This window comes from Choloepus didactylus, chromosome 6 (assembly GCF_015220235.1).
Source record: "Choloepus didactylus isolate mChoDid1 chromosome 6, mChoDid1.pri, whole genome shotgun sequence".
NCBI classification, from domain to species: domain Eukaryota; kingdom Metazoa; phylum Chordata; class Mammalia; order Pilosa; family Megalonychidae; genus Choloepus; species Choloepus didactylus.
The window spans coordinates 28,871,961-28,895,358 of NC_051312.1; the positions used below are offsets into that span (position 1 = coordinate 28,871,961).

At 34.8% G+C, this 23,398-nt stretch overlaps 1 protein-coding gene across 1 annotated transcript; it reads left to right on the plus strand.

Moving 5' to 3' along the window:
* Positions 1-19,049: 19,049 nt before the first annotated feature.
* Positions 19,050-19,963, plus strand: LOC119537822 (olfactory receptor 4C11-like). Its single transcript, XM_037840402.1, is given in 2 exon segments — positions 19,050-19,743; positions 19,746-19,963. Coding segments are annotated over 2 exon segments (912 nt in total).
* Positions 19,964-23,398: the final 3,435 nt, after the last annotated feature.

Sequence of the window (23,398 nt, forward strand, 5' to 3'; positions counted from 1 at the left end):
ATATCAAATGAATTGCAGATGTGCTGTAATGTATTGTTAATGTACTATGATTTCTGAATATTTCAGAAATATCAATTGGAGGTGCCAAACTCAAAAAGCATCATATGTTCTTTTAAACTTTAGTGCCATATCCAGAATTGGCACCTTTAATTATATTGATATTATGTCCTTGTTAATGTATTTCTGATAAGAAATTTAACCTATTCCCTTAACTGTGTGAGTTTCCACTATGAGGCATAAATATCTATTTTTATGTTTGTACATAATTAGCAGTAAAATAATGTTATAATTTGTTAAGACAGGGATTCTTGAGGAAATTTTTAAAATGGCACTGAAATTGCCAAATTTTGTGGATCCTTAGTCTATATGTTAAGAAAAGTTATACTTAAGCAGTTTGTGTAGTTGTATCATTTGTGTAAGCACAGAAAATTTAAAAATTAAACTAAGCCTTTAGTCTAAGTTTGAGCTCTACCAGGACCGTGTGTTACAAGAAGAGAAGAGTAATTTTAGGGAAAATTGATAGAAGAAGAGAGTGAGCAAGCAAAAGTGTAAGAATGAAGAGAAGAGAAGGAAGCCTGAAACCCAGTCCCTGATTCGACAGAGCATTGGGATAATATAAATAATAGCAAACAAAGAAAAACTAAGTCCCCAGTGCTGGTCCTAAGTCTCATTGTTAACTCTAGGTTTGCCCCAGACCAGGTTGGTTGTGGTTGGGAGTAGAGCCATTTCATTCATTCAAACTTAGTATCCATCCCTGTGATTTCTGGTGTTTTGCAAAAAGGCAGCATTGGCAAACCGGAACAGATTTTGGTATCAGAGAAGTGGGGTGCCACTGTATTTGCAAATATCAAACATGTTGGAATGGCTTTTAAATGGATTGGCTTTTATAAAAGTGGTTTTTTTTTGGTTGCAAAGGTACAGTCTTAAGGCCATAAAGTGTCCATCAACAAAGGGTACCTTCACTGGAGGATGGCCAATGGCATCTGTAAAAACCTCTGTTAGCTGGGAAGGCATGTGGCTGGTGTCTGCTCCAAGTTCTGGTTTCAAAATGTCTTTCTCCCAGGATGTTCCTCTCTAGGTCTCAGCTCCTCTTCAAAAAATGTCACTCTTAGTTGCTCTTGGGGCATTTGTTCTCTCTTAGCTTCTCCAGAGCAAGAGTCTGCTTTCAATGGCCATCTTCAAACTGTCTCTTATCTGCAGCTCTACTCTTAGCTCCTGTGCATTCTTCAAAGTGTCCTTTGTGGCTGTAGCAAGCTTGCTTCTTCTGTCTGAAATTTTATAGTGCTCTAGTAAACTAATCAAGGCCCACACTGAATGGGCAGGGCCGCATGTGCATGGAAATTATCCAATCAGAGTTATCACCTACAGTTGGGTGGGTCGCATCTCCATGGAAATGCTCAATGAAAGAATTACAATCTAATCAACACTAATGCATCTGCCCACACAAGATTGCATCAAAGAACATGGCATTTGGGGGGACATCAACATCCAAACCAGTACACTGATTGAGTGGTACTTTCAAAAAGAAGACATAAGAATTATAAATACACATGCACCTAATGGTTGGGTCCCAAAGTATATGAAGCAGATATTGACAGATTTGATGGGAGAAATGGAAGGTTCTAAAACAGTAGGAGGAAACTTAAATATGCCACATTCAATAATGGATATAACATCTAGACATAAGATAAGTAAGGACATAGAAAACTTAAATGGCACTTAGACCTAATGGACAAATATAGAACACTTCCCCCCCAAAGCAGCAGAATACACATTATTTTCTAGTGCACATGGATCATTCCCAGGAAGGAACAAATCTTAGGACATAAAACAATTCACAATAAATTTTAAAATATTGAAAGCATACAATATATCTTTTCTGACCACAATGGAATAAAGCTAGCAGTTAATATTAAAGAGAAAAACTGGAAAATTGTCAAATATCTGGAAATTAAACAACCCATGCTCAAGCAACTATTGGGTAGAAGAAGAAATCACAAGGGAAAACAGAAAATGTCTTGAGGTGAATAAGAACAAAAATACAGCATATAAAAATGTATAGGATGCAGCAAAGGAAGCTCTAAGAGGGACATTTATAGCTCTACATGATTATACTAAAAAAGAAGAAAACTTTGAAATCAGAGACCTAACCATACAACTGGAGGTTCTACAAAAAAAGAGCAAACTAACCCCAAAGCAAGAAAGAGGAAAGAATAACAAAGATTAAAGATAAATGAAATAGAGAATTAAACAATACAGAGAATGAACAAAACCAAAACTTGGTTCTTTAAAAAGATCAATAAATCAAAAAACTTTAGCCAGACTGGCAAAGCAAAAAAAGAAAGAAAAAATAAAGAGGACACAAATAACTAAAATCAGAAAAGAAAAGAGGACATTATCATTGATTCTGCAGAAATAAAAAGGCATACAGGATGATCCTATGAACACCTGTACACAAACAAACTAGATAACTTAAAATGAAATGGACAAATTCTTGGAAACATGTAAACTACCTACAATGACTCAAGAAGAAAGAGAAAATCTCAGTAGAGATTTTCTGTGATGACAGTGTGCTCAAACTCTTGCCTTGGATCATTTGCCGCCATCTGCATAACAATCATGAGACAGCATGTTTGTGGGGACTTGGTGGTTCTGGCTTGGGAGGGATGTTGTATCCATTCTCCAGTACAACTTTCTCTGGCTCTGTGATTACCCTTCTGTGACCACAGTGTATTTCATTGCTATTTTTGTGATTTCAAACCTTGTTGAAACTTACCACATAAATTTGCTTGTTGTTCCAATGGTATAGCCACATGTGTGGTGTGTTTCATAATTCTCTTTATCTTCTATGTAGTTGTGTGAAACTCTCTGAGAAAGATGAAAGGAGGAAAGCTCTCTCCACCCACACTGTACATTTTATTGTGGTTGTCACATTTTTTGGTTCATATGTATTTATACAATATGCCCACTAACCACATTTCCAGGTGAATCAGGCCAGTGTTTCTTAATTTTTCTCTGGAAACCTCATGTTGGTAACAAACAACTATATTGGACAGTGTTTAAAGTAGGGCTCTAATTTATTCCAAGATTACATGTAAAAAAGAATTGGATTAAAACCTCAAATAGTACAAACCTCAGTTGTAATCCATTCACTATTCTACATTTCCTGTGATTGAATGACCACAGTTGACTGTTTCTGTAAAACCCAGCATTGCTTTCTCAAAACCTGGAGATAATCATGCCATTTAATCTACAATGATTATTTAATGAGAACTCATGGTTAGTTCACCTCATTGCTTGAAGGAACAAGAGATCATTCATTCAGTGTCCCACCTTTGGGCAGTTCAATGATCCATGAAACTTCTCTCTGCAAAATTTTCCCCTCACAACTGGGAAGCTTGATCATTTCCTCAGAGCTGGGAGTAGGTTTAGGGTCTTTTGAGTGGGAAGTCTGATGCAGGGGCTCATTCATTGGCTCTTCTTATTTCCCAGGCTAAGGGAGTTTATGGCATTAGTGTGCTATGTTACTAAAAGAAAAGAGCTTTAGAGTGTCATTAACAAAACTTGATTTTAAACTCAGTTGTGATACCAATTAGCTGTGTGAGTTTGTATGAGGTATTCCTCTTCTCTTGGCCTCAATTTGATATGTTTAAGGAAGATTAATAAAAATATAAATATTTCTTCTGCACTTCAAGCCAGGAAATTTTTCTTTTCATATACTATCTCTTTTAGTCTTTCAAATAGTTTTGAAAGCTAAGCCTTCTTATGCTCATTTAATTGATAGTGAAGTTAAAGCTCTGAGTTTTGAAATGAATTACTGAAAAGCTTCCTCAAGATTCTTGCAGTACTTCATTTTTTTTTTATCCAAGATATTTCTCTGCAACATTTTGGACTGCTGGTTGCCAGTATATATGCCAAGCATGGAACAATCCATTTATGCCATTCTCCCATATCCATTTCTGTCTTCTACCTCTCACTCCCCTTCTCCAACCCAAACTTTCAATTTAACTGCATTGATGGCATCCTGTGGCTTGCTAAGCAGGTAATTCTAAGGTCAAAGTTATGAGTACTAATATGTTCCCTAAGGAAGGAATTTAAGTTTGTATCTAGCCAAACTTTAATAGCTTTCAATGACATTCAAAAGCATAAATCAAATTTTCATCCCTGAGAGAAGTGTGTAAAGTGTCAGACATATCCTTAAAAATTGAAGAATATACAAAAGACAAGTATTCAATGATTATTTTAATTTTTTACCTCTCTCACCTCTCCTCCTTTCTACATTGACATAAAATATATATGTGAATAGAAATGGGAGAATAATATTAATAATGGTAAAATAAGTGATTATTTAACTGCTATTTCTTAAAAGAGAAACTGAAAATTAAAGAGATTAAGAAACTTGTTTAAGTTAACACAGCAGGTAACTTGTAGGGCCAGGACTCTTTCCTACCATAAATAGTTCACCTCTGTTTCTTTAACTGGTTTCAAAGATGTTCATGCCTCTTGAAGAGATGGGCTTAAGCAAATTACGTGGAGAAGGGAATCCTGTTTCCTCACCTGTATTTCCAGTAAGTTGCCATTTAACTAATTGACCCCATGGTTGGCTTTTGCCTTCTCATTATCTTATCTTATTGGCTCATTGGGCAGTCCTTCAGGATTGGCCTGGAAGCAAGGGTTTCCTTGGCATTCATGAGGCTGGAAATTTCCTCAGAAATTTTAAACACTTGTTGGAATTACTATAAATATACAATGCAGTAAAAAGAGAAACATTAAACACATGCTTTTCCAAATGAGAACCTGTTTTAATGGTGATGACCTCAGAAGCATTTCTCTCTCACAGCACAGGAATAGTTTCTTCCATAAAGGATTTTTCAGGAATTCAGTTGAGAATCTCCACTCATTTTATTTTCCCACATATACCTTCCTGTGCCATAGACCATGTTTTTGTCCAAACCATTGCCTCTTGGGAGGAACCATGTGAAGTTGGGCCACAGGGAGACTATCCTCTCTCCATAAACTCCCCACCCCCCATAACCTCCTATGATAGACAGCATCACTAAACCACCATAAAGTATAGTTTGAAAGTTTTATCCAGACTTCATATGATTCACCTTCTATGTAAATTACAGTTGAACATATGAACAACATACTTCATTGGAAGTCATATATTTGCTCAGCTTAGCTCATAAATGGTAAGTCTAAAATATGTTCTTCATATCACCTTCTGAACACTGATTTGGTGGACTCTATAATCACGTTGTCTCCTAAAAGTCATTGGAGCCCTTGAAGAGTATTTCCAAAATGAAGAGTTATTGTGGGCCATGTGTCCTAAACCTTCCCTGACCTCCACCCGAAAGCACATTGTCTCTCCAAAGCTACTGTCATCACAGAAGAGTATGGTAACTTTGCCATGGTGTTCAGGCCAGCCCAGAAGATTCTGTTCTATGGTGTGCCCTCATTTGAAGAGTTTAAGGTTGTTAGTGATGTTTCAGGAACAGTGTGTAATTCAGGGCTGCTTCTACACCATTGTACCGTGTTGTTATGACCTATAGCAACCCTTACTCATGACCCACAATGGCACATCTCTCTGGTTTAGGGGTAAGTGATAGTGCTGGGGATTGGGGGAAAGCAGTTGAACTCTGTGATGAAAGCTTGGTCAAATGATCCTTGATAACACTTTCCTCACCTCTACTCTACATATATTTTTCAATCTTATTCTCTGGCTCTTTTTCCATTCCTGATGTCTGCTCACTATCACTCTACTTTTTCCTTCTCTAATTTCCTCCCTTCATTGTTATCCACTATGTACCTAGTTTTCTGATTTGATATTTTTCCCATCTTGATGTTTACAAAACTTGATGTTGGATAAGGGTAGCAATTGAAGATACCAGTTGGCTTCCTTCTCTGCTGGTTAATGAATTCTCTTTTCTAGGAAACACTTTGCATGGATTGCTGGAGTTAATGTTTCATTCAACTTGTAGGGTAGATGCTAGTGGGAGAAAGTATAGAGTAATACTCTGTCCTAGTTTTAGACAACTTTTCTAGGAATAAATTTATGTTACAAGTCAATATTTATATATAAAAGAGAACAAGGTGAATGGCTACATACAACTTGAAAGAAAATTTTCAGGACAAATGAAATAGCAAATGTAAAAACCTGTTTAAGTTTTAAGATCATAATACAAGAATGGTATTTAATTTAGGATTATCTTCAGTACATATTTAATAAATCTCACAGTAATACAGGCCCACAGGGGATAGAGGTATAAGTTTGCTTTTCTGGAAAAAGAATACTTGGGACTAGTTAGAAACATTTGGGACCAGACATAATTTGAACTGGTTAAAACATCAAAAGATAAAGGGAAAATAAGGCTGCTAAAGAAGAGAAAATACTGTGCTCCAATACTGGATGCACACCACCCATCAAAAAAACAAACAAACAAAAAAAAAAAAACCCACAAAAAATAGAACAGTACAATAGTCCAGTAATATTAAGAAATAATGACTGAAAAAATGCTAAAATTCTGAGGTGGTGTTGGTCTGAGGCAAGGCATTCATTTTGTTCAACTGCTGCTTTCTTAACTTGATATCCTTAAATCTTCTCTACATTTTCGTCTCTTTCATGAACTTTCCTTTATCTTGTTGCTTTTTTTGTTCTCCCCTCTGAATGCTGCTTCCACTTAAGTGGGGCTGTTTTCTCTCCTGTAGCTCTCTTGTCAGTAGTCCTGGAGATGACATTTTTGTAAAGTATGTTAAAGCAATTACATCTGTTATTAAAAACTTTCCCAGAAAGACAATTTCAGGCCAGATGTCTCTAATGATCAATTATTCCAGATTTTAAAGAAGAAATACACTGTTTTCACCCCAACTTTTCATGAAGGGAGAAAAAGAGAGAATACTGTTTCCAGCACAACCTTCATATCCAAAAGACTCCAATAGACTATTAAAGGTGCTTAATCATCAGAAGGCACTAATTTCATTAGTTATCAGGAAAATATAAATATAAACCTCATGAGATATGACTATGCACATGTATATACTCACCAGAGAACTCAAATGAAAAAGGTAGACAATGTATATTATTGATGGATGATGATGTAGAGCAACTGAAACTCTCATACATTGCTGTTGGAGATTTAAATCAGCACAGCCACTTTGGAAAGCTCCTTGCAATTACTTACTAAAGCTGAATATATACATATACAGTGAACCAGCAATTTCATTGCTAGTTATATCCAATAGAAAAGCATATATATTTTCATCTAAAGGCAACTGAAATTTTTAAAAAAAGTGGAAACAACCCAAATATCTATCAGTGGAAGAAGGAATGAATAAATTGTGGATTATTCTTATAATGAATATTATGAAGTAATGGACATCAATAATCTGTAACTACACAAAATGTGTATAAATTACACAAATATATTGTGAGCAAAATGTCAATCATAAATGTACTACATGAGTTCATTTATAAAAGTGTCAAAGCATAAGAAAATCATTTTGGTAATTACCCTTAAGGAGTCAGTTACTAGAAGAACATTTCAGGATTTTAGGATTCTGGTTGTAGCGTTTCTCAATCTTGGTGATGGTTACCTGATATGTTCATTTAATGACATTTTATTTATGTGGAATGTTGTTCTATGTGCATTTTCTATACTTATGTTACAGCTCAATAAAATTTTGCATAACATAAATACAAATAAATGCATAAAAGGCATTCTATATCACCCAAACAAGTATTTAAAAACCATATTCTGATACTTCTATTTGCTTTCATTATGGCATAAATAGTGCCTGTACCTATGGCAGGAAAAGAAAAGACCAGATATAGCCTTAAATGTTTCAAAAGTCACTGATATTCAATGAGTTATAGATAGTATCTTTCTGTGCTGATCTATGATTTCATAATATTTCATTCATTCATTTAAGATCTGCCCCAGCTCAGGTTTTCTTGCACAAGAGTCAACAATAAGGTAATATAAATGGCATCACTGCAAAGTCAAATAATGTAGGCAAATGCACTGTAAATGATGGGGCTGTTGGGTCAGTCTATTTTGGTCTACATGCAGAGTTAAGGCTAAAGCAGGTTTTGGAACATGATGCTCTCCAGGAAAGTTACCATTTTCTCTTGGAGACAGTCACTCTTATTAGAGTGCAGTTTATTGGATGTTCTTATTCCCAGGTAATTCAGTCACATCTTCTTTTGTTATAATGATAGGTACATATGAAGGTAACAGAATTATGTATAAATATGTCATGGTCTCCTTGGTAGGAAAATAGTTTTCCAGAGTTTTTTTTTTCCCTCTTCAATGTTTAAAGGGAAATAAAAATAATTCTTTGCCTGTGAATGGAAGAAGTGATTGCAAAAACTGAAATGAGATTTGCTGAAAAGGGACATGAGACTCTCTATGGTGTAACGCAAATGTTCTATATCTTAACTGAAGTGTTGGTATCATGTTTGCATACAGCTTTCAAAGTCCTTCCAGCTTTGTCTTTGGAATGGTGTTTTGTTTTATGTAAATTAAAGATTTAGAAGGCAATTTAAAAACATATATGTTAAAAATTTATTTTCTCTCTTCCTTCCTTTCTTTATTGACTAACAGCAAAATGTTGTCATAGAAATTTTAACTAGTGTTTTTATTATCATTATTTACATTTTCATAAGCAAAGGCCTTTTTTATTGCTACTTTCCTCCCCTCACAGCTCCTTTTATTGTAATTGTTCTGTACTTTTTATTGATTTTTCTTTTTTCATTATTTAGTATATCTGGAACTGTCCGCTTACCCTCCAATTCCCATGATATAGCTAGTGTCATCCACAGTGCTGATATGCTTTCAGTCACTCAGCAAAGGAACTGTGTAGCTTTATTATGGTCAAATGGATAATTTGAATGGATATTTTTTAAAAAATTGAACGTACCTCTTGAAAACCACATCATAACCACTCAGTACCTAGCACTTGTATATTCTGTGTGCTTTACACATATTAAATTATTTAACCCTCATAGAAATCCTGAAATATCCTGAAATATCAAGGGTCTATTAAATGTCACATCTCTGATAGGCAGTGGGATGCAGTTGGATCTAGGCAGTGTGGCTTCCAGTTCTCAGCACTGATCACTGTGTTCACATTCTTCTCAAGAAAAGGTTTTGAACATTTGCATCTCAAAGAACCAGGTTTGGAACCTAACTTTCTCCAGTTAACTTATAGCTCATCTCTTACATAATTGTGAACTCCTCACCAACCAATCTGTACTTTAGGAATGTGTACTCCTCTCTCTGTAGATGGTTTCTACTCTTCTAGTACCTCCCACATGCTGCTGTACATAATTAATGATCCTCTCTACATTGATTGTGAAACTCTTATTAAGCTGTTAATAAGAGGTGAGCAGTTTCCACATTCCTCAAGATAACTTCAGCTAATTTTGAGTCACTATCTGAAACAAAAGACAATTATTGAATTATATATTAGAACAGAACAAATAAGGTAATTTATTAATTTCAAAACAGTGGACTAAATTGCAATGGAAAAATTGATTACATAAAAAAGTAAAACATTTACTGGAGTAGAGAAATCAGTGCACATGGAGAAAAAGTGAACATAATAGTGGTGAAAGTAGAGTTTGAGGTTTAACAAATTTTCATTTTAAAATAGAGCTTTTTCTTTTTTTTTTTTCATTTAAGCTGTATAGGAGTCCTATTATATGTAAAGTGGCTTGTCCAAAATCACACATAGTAAACAATGGAGCTCAGATTTGACTGAAGCCATTTGGCTTCAGCTGCTGAACTCTTAAGTAAGATACATAATACTTATTATGCTATATTAATACACAAGATTCAAAAAAGATGAAATGGCAAAAGATAAATGCTTCTCAGAAGTGCAAATTTTCAGAAAGCAAATGCAAAAAAATTACATTTTTGTTGGTAATAAATTTCTTAATGAAAATAATAAAAATAAAATTTAATACTAATAACTTGCTACTATTAGCTATTACTAGAGAGATAATGTGATAATGTCATGAGGCAGCCTATTAGTTACATGTAAAATAGCTTTTAGGCAAAATTGACAACACTGAAATGTTGACCATGCTTGTACATACAGAAGTTATCAAGATACAGTACACATACATGCAATTATACTTATTGAAAATTTCTTGAAGGATATCCAAGAAACAAAGTAGTGTTATCTGGAGAGGAGGATTATAGAGTCAAAGAATTGGGAGAAAGTTTCTTATTTTTCTTCCTTATGTTCTCTGCTTACCTTGAATATTTTATAATTATATATTATTCTATAATAAAATAGAGTTAATAAAAGGGTACAATGATATTGAAAAATAATTTTACCTCACATCTTTAACAATGAAAAGACTAGCACTTGGGGGAAAAAATTCAGTTTGAATATTTCAAAATTGTTTGTAGAACTATTATTTATTAGAGTGAAAATTGGAGACAACATAAATATATCAATGAACAAATAGCCAAATTCTTTAATAAAAATATATGCATTATCACACCTTAAGTAATAGGAATATTGGAAACTGTTATAGCAGTGTAACATAAACAGAGAAGCCCAGTATTGTATGTTTAAGGTAAGCAATGGGATAAATTAAAGTGGAAATTAAAGAATAGTTGCACTCTATTATGCAAACTTCAAAGTGTTATCCAGACATTTGCTTTGTCATTGCCATTAATATAGGTGAAATGTTCAGGCCTAGGTAAAAGGTAGTCAAAATAGATTCTTTGTGAAGCACATTCTACCCAATATATTCAAGTGGTCTGGTACAAAAAGACATAAAAAATCAGTTAACTGAACTGAACATACTCTCTTCAGGAGGGCTTCTTTTTTAATATTAATGCTTCTTTATATTGGAATTGTGATTTTCAAAATTCAGAGTGTATAAATAAATACATAATACATGGAATATATATGTGTATGTATGTGTAAATGCATGGGTATTAAAAGCTTCTCTTTTTCATTTTAATTCTTTTAAAAATTCCTAATAAAATAGGGAAGGTACAGTCACTTAATATTTCAAAGCTATTTAATCAGTTGCCTAAGGAAAAGACAAGCTCTGCATTTTTCAGTTTCTGTTGGAATAAAAATTGTGAAAGACATAATCTTTTGTTCCAAAATGCAAATGCGTTGGTCCAATACAGTGAGATTCTGAATCAATACATCAGTCTCAGAGAGGAATGGGCATCTCTGATTTACAAGAATTTACTGTATTCTGGTGGACACCAAAGTCACTTGAATGTAACAGAACAGGGAGCAGAACTAAGGAATTCAGAGTTCAGCCCCCTGATCTTCCTAACATGTCACTTCTTTTCTTCTCACCAAATATTAAAGCTTTTTCAACCAAATTCCACCTATAGCTACTGTAATAGTTTGAATAAGACTGTGGCTGGATTCATTCTGTTTGGATTGAAATAAGATTCTGGAAAATAGAAAGCGGTATTTGTAGTTTTTTGATATTTTAACGTGCAATACTATAGGGGAACTTTCTCTTTGTTGTGACTGTTAAGACAAGATGGACACTTTGGTGACTAGTGTACTTCTTTCTATTCTACCTGTCCTTTACTGTGCCTGCTTCTCTACAACCATGGCCCCCAGACTGATTATGGAGGCCCTTGCTAGAAGAACACCATTTCCTATAATGACTGCATGACTCAGGTCTTTGCAGCCCATTTCTTTGATTACCTGGAGATGCCTGTGCTCATCATCATGGCTTTTGATCACTATGTGGCCATTTGTAAGAAAGATCCTGCAGTACAAAATCATCATGAACCTGTGTGTTGTCTGGGTTATGTTGGTGATTGTGGTTTGGGTAAGACTTGTATCCCTTTTTCAGCACAGCTTTCCTAGCTTTGAGATTTCCTCTCTGTGTAACTAATGTGAGCAATCAATATTCTCTCACTTGCAGCCCTTTTTGAAACTTGCTTATCTGGATAACTGTATGATAAATTTAATAGTTGTGTCCAATTGTGGGGCCAAATGTATGCTGTGTTTCTTAATCCTGTTTACCTTCTATATGGCTATTTTTATTCTAAGAGAAACCACAGTGCAGAAGGAAGGTTCTCTCCACCTGCACCTCCCACTTCATTGTGGTTGTTATCTGTTCAGTCACATGTATATTCATATACAAACTCCCACTATCCAGGTTTCAATTTGAATCTGGCCACAGTTTCTGCATTATTTCCTAGATACCTCATCTAAATAAGAAACAACTTTAGATAAACAGAAGTTAAAATAGGGCTCTAATTTATCCTAAGATTAAGTGTGAGGAAGAAGTTAATCAAAACTCAAAATATACTGTGCCGGTTTGAGTGTATTGTGTCCCCCAAATGCCATTATCTTTGTGGGCTTGTGTGGGGCAGGTGTTTTGGTGATGGTTGGATTTGCTTGGAATGTGCCCCACCCAGCTGTGGGAGATGATTCTGATGAGATGTTCTCATGGAGGCATGGCCCCGCCCATTCAGGGTGGGCCCTTATCGGTGGAGCTATATAAATGAGCTGACTTGGGGGGAAGAACGGAGTGCAGCTGTGAGTGACGTTTTGAAGAAGAGCAAGCTTGCTAGAGAGGAACGTCCTGGGAGAAAGCCATTTTGAAACCAGAACTTTGGAGCAGACGCCAGCCATGTGCCTTCCCAGCTAACAGAGGTTTTCCGGACACCATTGGCCATCCTCCAGTGAAGGTACCCGATTACTGATGTGTTACTTTGGATACTTTATGGCCTTAAGACTGTAACTGTATAGCCAAATAAACCCCCTTTTTATAAAAGCCAATCCATCTCTGGTGTTTTGCATTCCGCAGCATTAGCAAACTAGGACATATACAAATCTCTGTTGTGATCTATTCACATTTATATGGATCCAGTGATTAAACACCCCCAGTTAACTGTATTCAGTAATTCCCCAACATGGCTTTACCATAATCTAGAGTTCAATTTGGTAACCCAGTCTTTCAGTCTACAATGAATATTTTATATTTAATGAGCTCTCATGGTCAATTCATTTCAGATCTTAGAGGAACCGCTAGGGATCATTGACTTAACATCTTCCCTTTGGACAGTTCAATGATCTTCAAAAACACCCTCAGCAAAAATTTCCCAAACACAATTGGGAAATTTGTTCATTCCCCCAGAGCTGGGAATTAGTTTAGAGTCCTTCAACAGGGTCACTTGGTGAGGGGAACTCCTTCATTGACTGTCTTATTTCCTGGGTCAAGGAAACTTATGTTATTAATGTATTATCTGATTTAAGGAAAAGAGCCTTAGAATTGTCATTAAGAGATTTGTATTCTAAGCTCAATTGTATGTAAGCTTGGGTGAGGTGTTTCCCTACTCTTGGCCTCAATTCCACATGTTAAAGAGGATCAATAAAAATATACAAATATTTCTTCTGTACTTCCTCTGAGCCAGGGAATCTTTCTTTTCATGTGTTATGTCTTTAGTATTTAGGGAAACTTTTTAAAGCTAAGCCTTCTTATTTCCATTTAATTGATGGGGAAGTTGAAACTCAGAGACTGTAAGTGACTTACAAAAATCCCTACTCAAGGTTCTTCCAGTGCATATTTAACTAAAAGTTCAGATACTGAGGTGTGATTTTCAGTTTTCTGAAATACTTGTAACTACTGGTTGCCACTAGGTCCTTCATTAAAAGTTCAAAGTGTGGACAATCTATTCATGTCATTCTCCCATCTCCATTTTGTCTCCACCTTTCTCTCCCCCCACCACCACCCAGACTTTTCACTTTACCCTCATTGAAGATACATAGCAGGTGATATGTGCAAAGCACTTAATTCTTAGGTCAGATGGGTTTAAATATGCTCTCCTAGGCATGAGAGAAATATTGCAATGTAATCTCTCCCATCTTGAATAGCTCACAACTACATTCAAAAGCAAAAATTGAACATTCTTCTCTATAAGTAGATATACTGTCAGGCATATTTTTAAAACTTAAAGGAAAATAAAAAAGACAAGTATGCAATAATTATTTTACCTTTTACTTCTCCCTCCTCTATTTTACACTGACTTAAATATATAGATGGTATTAGAAAACTAGGAAGTTAATGCTATTTATGTTAAAATAAATAAATTAAAGAGGTGAAGAAACTTAAGTTCACACAGCAGTTAAGTTGTGAAGCCAGGACTCCCATCTACTACATGTGTTTCACCTGTATGCACCTTCAACTAATATCAAAGGCTTTCATGCCTCTACAACAGATGTGTTTAAGCAAATAATATGGAGAAGGAAATGGTGTTTTCTCACCTGCAATTCAAAGTGAGTTGCAGTTTTAACTAATTGGCCCCTAGGTTTACTTTTGCCCTTTTACCATCTGAGCAGAGTAGCTCATTGGGCAATCCTTTGGGACTGGATAGAGAGTAAGGATTTCCTTGGAGCTGATGATGCTAAAACCTTGCCCTTGGCATTGTAGACTTTTGTGGGAATTACTATAAATATGGAATGCAGTAAAATGAGAAATGCTTAAATCATATTTCTCTAAATGAGAAATTGGTATGATTGCTGGCTCAGAGGCATTTCTGTCTCAGAGCATGGGAATAGTTTCTTCCAAAAAGATGTTTTCAGGAACCATATTGAGAAACTTCTCCTATTTTGTCATACAGTGCCATCCTGTGATGTAAACCCTGTTGTTTTGTCTAAACCATGTGAAATCTGGCTACACACAGAATCTCTTTTTTCCATAAACTCTTCACTTCCTGTAACTTCCTGTGATGGAAAACCTTGCTAAATCACAATGAAGTATAATTTACATGTTCTATCCAGATTTCATATGATTCATCTCTAAGTAAATGAAAGATGAAGCTATGAATAATGTACTTTAATAGAACTCATCTATTTACTCATAGGAGGTAAGTTTATAAGCCTTTATGAAATATTTTCTTTCCATTGCCTCCTCAAGAGCAGCCTGGGGGATTTTATATTCACTTCAGTGGCCCAGGGTTTGAAAGCATTCCCTAGGTTCAGTTCTGCACTGCAATAATTCTTAAAAGCCTCAGTTCTCACATAAGGGGAGAGGAACTACACCATGATATTGAGGTCAATCTAGCAGGAATCTCTGTTCTTGGAGGTGCCCTCATTTGAAGACTAAGTTTAGCAGTGATATTTTTGAGTACAGGCATATTATAGGACTGCACTTCACACTTGTCTTGGTTATTTAAGACCCATAGCAATACTTGCTCATGACCCACAATTTCACTCCCTGTCTGGTCTGGGGGCAAGTAATAGTGAAGAGGTCAGCAGCAAAAAAGCCGACATAGTGATGAACTCTTGGTTTAAGGATCCTTTATAACATTGTTTTCTCATCTTTCCTCCATATGTCTTTCAGTGTCCTATCCCTGGTTCTTCTTCCTTCCCTGCTCTCTGCTCACTGTCACTCTACTCTCCCCTTCTCTGGCTCCATTCTGCCCTTTCTTCCCTTTGTTATTACTCATTATGTATCTAGTTTTATGCTTTCATGTTCGTCCCACAATGAAACTTACAAAAATTGATATTGAGATAAGGACAGGAATTAATGGATCATTTGGCATCAAATCAATCAAATAGGATGCAATTTAAATGGACATTTGAGATTTGAGGTTTTATATGAGATGAAAGGTGGATGCTAGAGAGAGAATCCCTCTAGTAACAGTCTATCCTAATTCTAACCCAACTGAACTCAGCAAATCTCTCTGTATCACAGATCAAACTTTGTACCTAAAAGTGAACAGAAAATAATGCCATATTTACCGCACAAGAATATATGCAGGACAACTGAAATAACAAAAATGAAAACCACTTTAAAATATAAAGTACAAGAATAGTATATAATCTGGATTATTTTATTCAATTAAATACTTATTTAAAGTAGTTAAAACAAAAAAAGGTTTCTTGAGTTTACAGGTATATGTTTATTTGTTGGAGAAACAAAAGAGAAATCTTGGTACTAGATATAGAATTTTGAGACAAGAAATTATTTTAACTGTTAAAATGTCAACAGTTACAAATTAAAGATGTTAAATTAGAGAGAATCATACTTTGATACTGAGACATATCCCGACCCACCCTAAAATCAGACAGAGCCCATGAATATTAGGAAATAAAGGATGAATTCAATGATGAAACTCTGAGCCAAGAAATCTATCTTGTTAGGTGCTGAATTCAGATTATCATGTCTTCAACTTTTCTCTGCTAATTTGAAACAAAGCAAAATAATATTGCATGACCTGACTGTCATTATCTACCTATAAATTTACCTCTCAAAACTTTTTAATTTAATGAATATTGTTTATATAGAGGTCATCTCCATGTTTATCTGAAGCAAGTCATACTATCTTCTTATAATGTTTTCCATTCATTTATCACCTAAATGCTCCTCTTCTCACAGACAAGTTCACTCTTTTTTGTCTTTAGTCTCTGTTAGGAAAATAATTTATTGAAATTAAGTAATAATTAATTTGTTTTCCCTTTTATACTTATCAGATAACTAGTACTGCCATCCAGAGATACTAGTTATCATATTATAACTAATGTTTACACATCAGAGTTCAAAAATCTTCAAGTTTTATTTAAATTATGTAACTTTATTAGAGTAAATGAACAATTTGTGTTACTAATTTTGAAATATTCTCATCAAGAAAACCCAGTATAAACTAATTGAAAACTTGAGTTCCAAAGAATCTTGTTGGAAATTTCAGTTTCATACATTTAAAACTGTAATTCAACTTCCTTCTAATTTTTGAACCTTTGCTGACCAATGGATTCATTTTCTAGGAATCTCAAATTTTGGAACCACAATTCACTTGGTATTATCACATACAGTTGTGTAGAATTCTTGTGTTATTAATGATCTTATTTAGAATTATGTTGCTCCTCTAATTTGGTTGAAAAGTGGTTGAGAACATCTTTCCACTATAGCTACCTCAGATCTGAGTGGTTTCTTAACATATATATAACTGACTTGATGATGATATTATATTAATTGATTATTCAGAAAAAGTGAGAGTATCTAATAACTCATATTAAAATAAATTCCAAATCATTTGATAAAAGTATTTAGAAGCATAGAAATAATGCAAGATGAAAAAACATATTAACTACCCTAATTGAAAAAATAAACTGAATTTCAAAAGGAAAATGTTTTGACATATTTGGCTGTATAGAAATTAAAAAAAATAGGAAGTCTTCAAAATTTGAAAGTATTGAAAAAATTAATTGAAAAATATAGACATAATTCAGAACATATAAAATATAAGAAGGAAGAATTATATAGAGAAAAACATTATACTATCACTAGTAATCAAAGAAAGATATGTCATTAATGGAGCAAAAATGATTATGTTTGATTTCCAATAGAAAACTCTGCCATATTCTTGTATTTTTAAAACAGGGGAGAACAATGATCCAATTTGTACCTGAAATGATGTATTTAAGCAAAGTAAATAAATGTATAAACATGAAACACTCTAACATTGCGTAAAGGACTGACACTTAATTCTGGACAGTGGGATTAGGGAATCATGAGTTTTGTATGGACACTTTATTATTCACCCTCTAATCTACTATAAACTTTGTATATTTTATTATGTAAATATACTGTTTCTATAATGAAAGTATTTCTAATAAATATTGATAATACTAAATTGAAAGTCTACTTGCAAAGTTACTTGTAACTGAAATATTCATATATATTGCCACATTAATCCTATGGGTTTGTTTTGATGAAATTATTAAAAATAAGGTAAAGTCTACAAATGAGAACAGATTCATTAAAAAGAATTCAAGTTTGAAAATTAAAAAACTGCATAAATAAATAAAAATAAAGGAAAATATTTAATATTATACCTTTTATATGTGAATTTTTAACTGCAAAAATGTATAATTGCATTATAGATGCCCTTTAACTAAAGGGAAAAGGCTTTTAACCATCCAAAATGAAAACCAGAAAATATAATATTAAAGCATGATTGCATTTTTAAACTTTGTATATGAACAAAAAATAAAGTAGAACAATGAGAAAAATATGTACATATGGTAGTGCTGAAATGTATTTTTAAAGGTATCTTTAAGAGAAACAAAAATTGGAAGAAAACAAAACTCTGAAAGATAAGGGTAGGAGAATCATATGTGAATAAAGACATTATTCATTTTATATATGTATAGGAAATGATACATCAGGTCAGATCCATAGGATGTGAAAATAAATACTATGCATCTAATATTAGTAATAGATGGTTTCACATACATAGAAATTTCCCTCAATTATGACAGCTATAGTGACTTATTTAAACATCTCATGTGTTCTGACTGACAATGAAGGTAAATTTAAGGCCAACATTAGTCAAAAGGTATAGAAATAATTTGTCCTTAAAACTTAACCAGGAGTGCACAACTATATGGTGATATTGTGAACACTTGATTTGACACTAGATTATTGTATGATATATGAATATATCTCAATAAAATTGCATTAAAAAACCCAATGAATCCAAGATATTTAATAGGTCAGGAGGAATGAATGCAAACTGGTGTCCAAATCAAGAAATACTTTTACCAAGAGGGAATCTCCAAATTTATTTTTTTGTATTAGATAGGAATACAGTTTTTCAGTTACTGAGTGCAATACCTATGCACATATAAATCATGTACATATGAATATACTTGAAGTATCTATTAGAATATCAAATTTTCCTATAAAATAAAAGCTTTAAAACATTAAAGTAACTTACTCAAGGTCAACAGCAGTCAACAATTCTCATACCTGGGTGTTACAATCAACCACCTGCACAGTTTTGTTTTACCTTCAAAATTTTGGTTCCACCCAGGAAGTCTCATGGTAAAAGCATGGACATCAGCATTTAAAAAAAAAGTTTCCCCTATGATTTTAATGAATGAAAATATTTTAGAACTACTGAGCTATCATGTTCATGAAAATAGAACTATAAAGCAGTAATCCAGAGCCAAGTCCACTGCTCTTGCCAAATCAACACCTCTTCCAATTTCTTTGCAGATAAAACTTTCTCAACTATGTCCTTTCTACAGCCACTCTAACCATGGACCTGAATAGCACTGTGTATGAGTTCATTCTGTTAGGGTTCACACAGAATGTCCTAAAGGAGGAAATAGTGTTTGTGGTCTTCCTGTTTATCTACCTTGCAACTCTGCTGGCAAATTTACTTATTGTGATGACCATCAGATACAGTCAGATGCTTGGGAGCCCCATGTACTTCTTTCTTTTCTACTTATCCTTTGCTGATGCCTGTTTCTCCACAACCACAGCACCCAGAATGATTAGAGATGCTGTATCTGAGAAGAAAGTGATCTCCTACAATGAATGCATGACCCAGATCTTTGAATTTCACTTCTTTGGGTGTATGGAGACCTTGATGCTCATTCTTATGTCCTTTGATTGCAATGTGGCCATTTGTAAGCCCCTGAGATACACAACCATCATGAACAGACATGTCTGTGGTATGTTGCTGAATCTGGCCTGGGGAGCATCTTGTATCCATTCCTCAGCACAAATTATTTTAGCTTTGAAATTACCCTTCTGTGGACCTAATATTATTGATCTCTACTTCTGTGATCTGCAGGCTCTGTTGAAACTTGCCTGCATGGACATTCATGTCATAAATCTACTTATAGTCTTTAATAGTGGGGCCATATGCATGGTGAGCTTTATAATCCTGATCATCTCCTATATTTTTATCTTACATGATCTGAGTAACCAGAGTGCAGAAGGAAGAAGATAGCCCTCTCCACCTGCACCTCCCACATAACTGTGGTCACCTTGTTCTTTGTTCCATGTTCATTCACATACATTCGCCCTCCAACCACATTTCCCGTGGACAAATGGATGGCATTGTTTTGCACTATTTGTACTCTCTTGCTCAATCCTTTGATTTACACCCTGACAAATGCAGAAGTTAAAAATGCCATGAGAAAGTTATGGTGCAGCAAAATGTGATTTGAGACAGCAGATTGGAGGACATCACTTGCAAATTCTGATTGATAGGGCAGAGAAAATGTTCTCATCTTATGTAGAAATACATCTTGTCTAAGTAGGATTGTTGGAAAATTAGGCAAAATGAGCACAGAGCATAGACCCCCATTTTATTTTGAACTGATGTCCCATCGAGTGACAAAGCATCAAGTACAGCAAGATTGATGGATGCTCAAGTCCACTCTCTTTCTATTTTTTACATTACAGCTTATGAGCCAGATTCCATTGTGTTTATGGCTTTACCCCCATGTTTTATACATTACTCTGGCTTTGGTTTCTCTTCTCCCTGTTTCTCATTGGATCTAGCAATTTGCCCATGTTTTCTATCTGATCCATTTTGTTGTAATCAGTTCTGACACCAATGATCTAGTTCATATCTTTTGGTTCAATAGTCAATGTAAAATCACTACAAGAAAACTGCTTATAATACCAAAGGATTGTAAATATCAGCCTTTAAACCTCTTATTTGATTCTTGGTTCCACTGAAACATCCTTAGATATTGCTTTCATCCAATATTTGAACATGTATAATAGAGAAAAAACTCATAACTTATTTTTCAAATAAGTTCAATCCTTGTTGTAAACATATTCATTGTATTGAGCCATTATCACACTGTATGTTCTCTAATATTTTTCTTCATCATGTTAATCATTATACAGTCATAGTATTTAGATTTATATTTTTTTGCAATTTAAGTCAATGGATATTGCAACAAACACTTTATTGAATTTTTGAAAACTTAATAATATTGTGACCATTATATTATAAAAATCAACTCTACAAAAAAGGGATTATATACAATGACATGGGCATTGATTTGTACATAATGCAAAAGAATTTTGCAATACCATATAGGATATCATTATAATCCAACCAAAAAGAAAAGTTATTAAGAGAAGTCAATAGAGAACATTATATAATGGAAGCATAATTTCTCATTAAGCACTGGGCATGATCTTAACATGGGGAAGTAGTTCACTGATTATTATGTAAAACTCCCAGGCCAGTTATCCTAGCAGGTGCACTTCAGTGTTAGGAGGCTGTTCTAGTTTGCTGCTGCTGCATAATGCAAAACACCAGAGATGGATAGGCTTTTATAAAACAGGGGTTTATTTAGCTACACAGTTACAGTCTTAAGGCCACAAAGCGTCCAAGGTAACACCTCAGCAATCGGGTACCTTCACCAGAGGATGGCCAGTGGCGTCTGGAAAACCTCTGCTAGCTGGGAAGGCAGCCGGTGTCTACTCCAAAGCTCTGGCCTCAAAACGGCTTTCTCCCAGGACGTTCCTCTCTAGCAAGCTTGCTCCTCTTCAAAACATCACTCCCAGCTGCACTCACTGAGTTCCTCTCTCTGAGTCAGCTCATTTATATAGCTCCACTGATGAAGGCCCACCCCCAAATGGGCGGGGCCATGCCTCCATGGGAACATCTCATCAGAATCATCACCCACAGCTGGGTGGGGCACATTCCAAGCAAATCTCTGCCCCACAAGACCACAAAGATAATGGCATTTGGGGAACACAATACATTCAAACTGGCACAGAGGCATATTTTGAGCTAATGGCTACTTGAGGCCATAACCAAAAATGCCCCTTCTTCAAATTCTACATTTATCGAGAAAACATTATCTGGCAATCAGGTTTCCTGTAGAGGCTCCTCCCTGAGAATGACAATGAGCAGGATATGCATTTTTATATTTTTGATTTATATTTTTTTGGGCAGCTCATTAAATTTACAATTTAATTCATGTACTGTTAACTAATGATTTTTGGCAACAATGGTCAATCTGTGAGGGAGTAGGCAATAAAAGTCCATCTCTGGGGAACAAAATGACAGAGCTTGTTTTCCAAAAGAAGTCTGAACTCTAAACCATGGCCAACAAAATCATATAATACAACTTTAGGAGGCTTTGTGTGCATTGTTGTTATTTATCCACTGATGGATGTTCAAACTCTGATGATAAAAGTTTGGAAGTTTTGCTTTAAGCCCATATTTTTTTTATAGGAAAACCTCTCAAAGTAAAAGTGCCCTTGGCCATGAGGCAGTAATTTCCTGGTTTGTGACAACAAGCAACTTATCTTGTCACAAGTTTGGCATTACTATTCATTACTATAGTTAAGCATTACTATATAGACTGAAAGGAAGATTAGGGTTTAAAGAAAAAATAAGTGGGGAAAGGAGAAATGATGATGAAGTTGAGATGGTAGAGGGGAGAAACCTCTGTCTTCTATTTTAGGAATCCCCTCTGTGCTTATGTATTTGTGAAAAGACACTGATGATCAGGAAGCTTTTATCTCCCATAATCAAGATTAGCTGACATTCCTCTGGACATACATTTGTTTAGGAAACTGAAGTTCAGAGATTCAACTTCTTTATTCATGTTATGTTAAAATTATCAAATTCAAATTGAGTATTCTTTTGACTTTAACTACTACCTCTATGCTGATGATTCACAAATTTATGCATCCAACCTAGATTTCACCCGAATGCCAGACTTTAATATTCAGCTAATTACTTGATATCTTCTTCTTTATATTAATAGCTATCTTCACAATTAATGACTCATTCTTAACCAAAAAATGCCATACAAGCAACATCCCCTGACAAATCCATATTTCCAGTTACCAACCCTAAAAATGTTGATACCAAATTATTGGTGATATTATAATTCATACCTAACCTATTAAAAAAAAAAAAAAAGTCCTTCAAACCATTTCCAGAATTGGTTATATTTTCACACCATTTCCCCTACCTGTTTGATCTCAGCTGCAGTCATCTTTTGCCTAGACTTTAGCAACAGATCCTCATAATTCTTCCTGATTCTACTCTTGTCCCTCTGAGTCTATATTCAACACAATTCTAGAAGTTCCTTTTAAAATTTGTGTTTAACGTCGGGCCACTCCCCTGTATAAAACCCTGCCATGACTCCATTTCCTTCAGAGCAACATCCAAAATCCTTACAATAATTTGACCTTCTGCTGCCTCTTTGGCCTAATTATTATTCATGCATCCATTCACTTGTCTCTAGTCACACTGATATTCTTGCTTTTCCTTGACAGCACTAGTTAGACTTACAATTTAGGAATATTCTCCAGATGTTTTCTTGGCTTAAACTATCCTTCCAGTGATGCACTTGGCTAATAGCTTCAATTTCTGGAGATGCTGCTCTAATCTCCCCTCAATGAGCCCTCCCTAATCACCATGCTTAACATAGCATCCTTGTCAGTACTCCTGATCCCCATATCATACTTCACTTTTTCTTTATAATAGTATTTATCATCTTCAAATAAAGGCATATTTACTATATTTCTTGTTTCTAGTCTGTCACCACTAGGATGTAGAATCCAAGGAGGCAAGACTCTATCTGTTTTGTTCAGGAATATATAACAAACCATTTG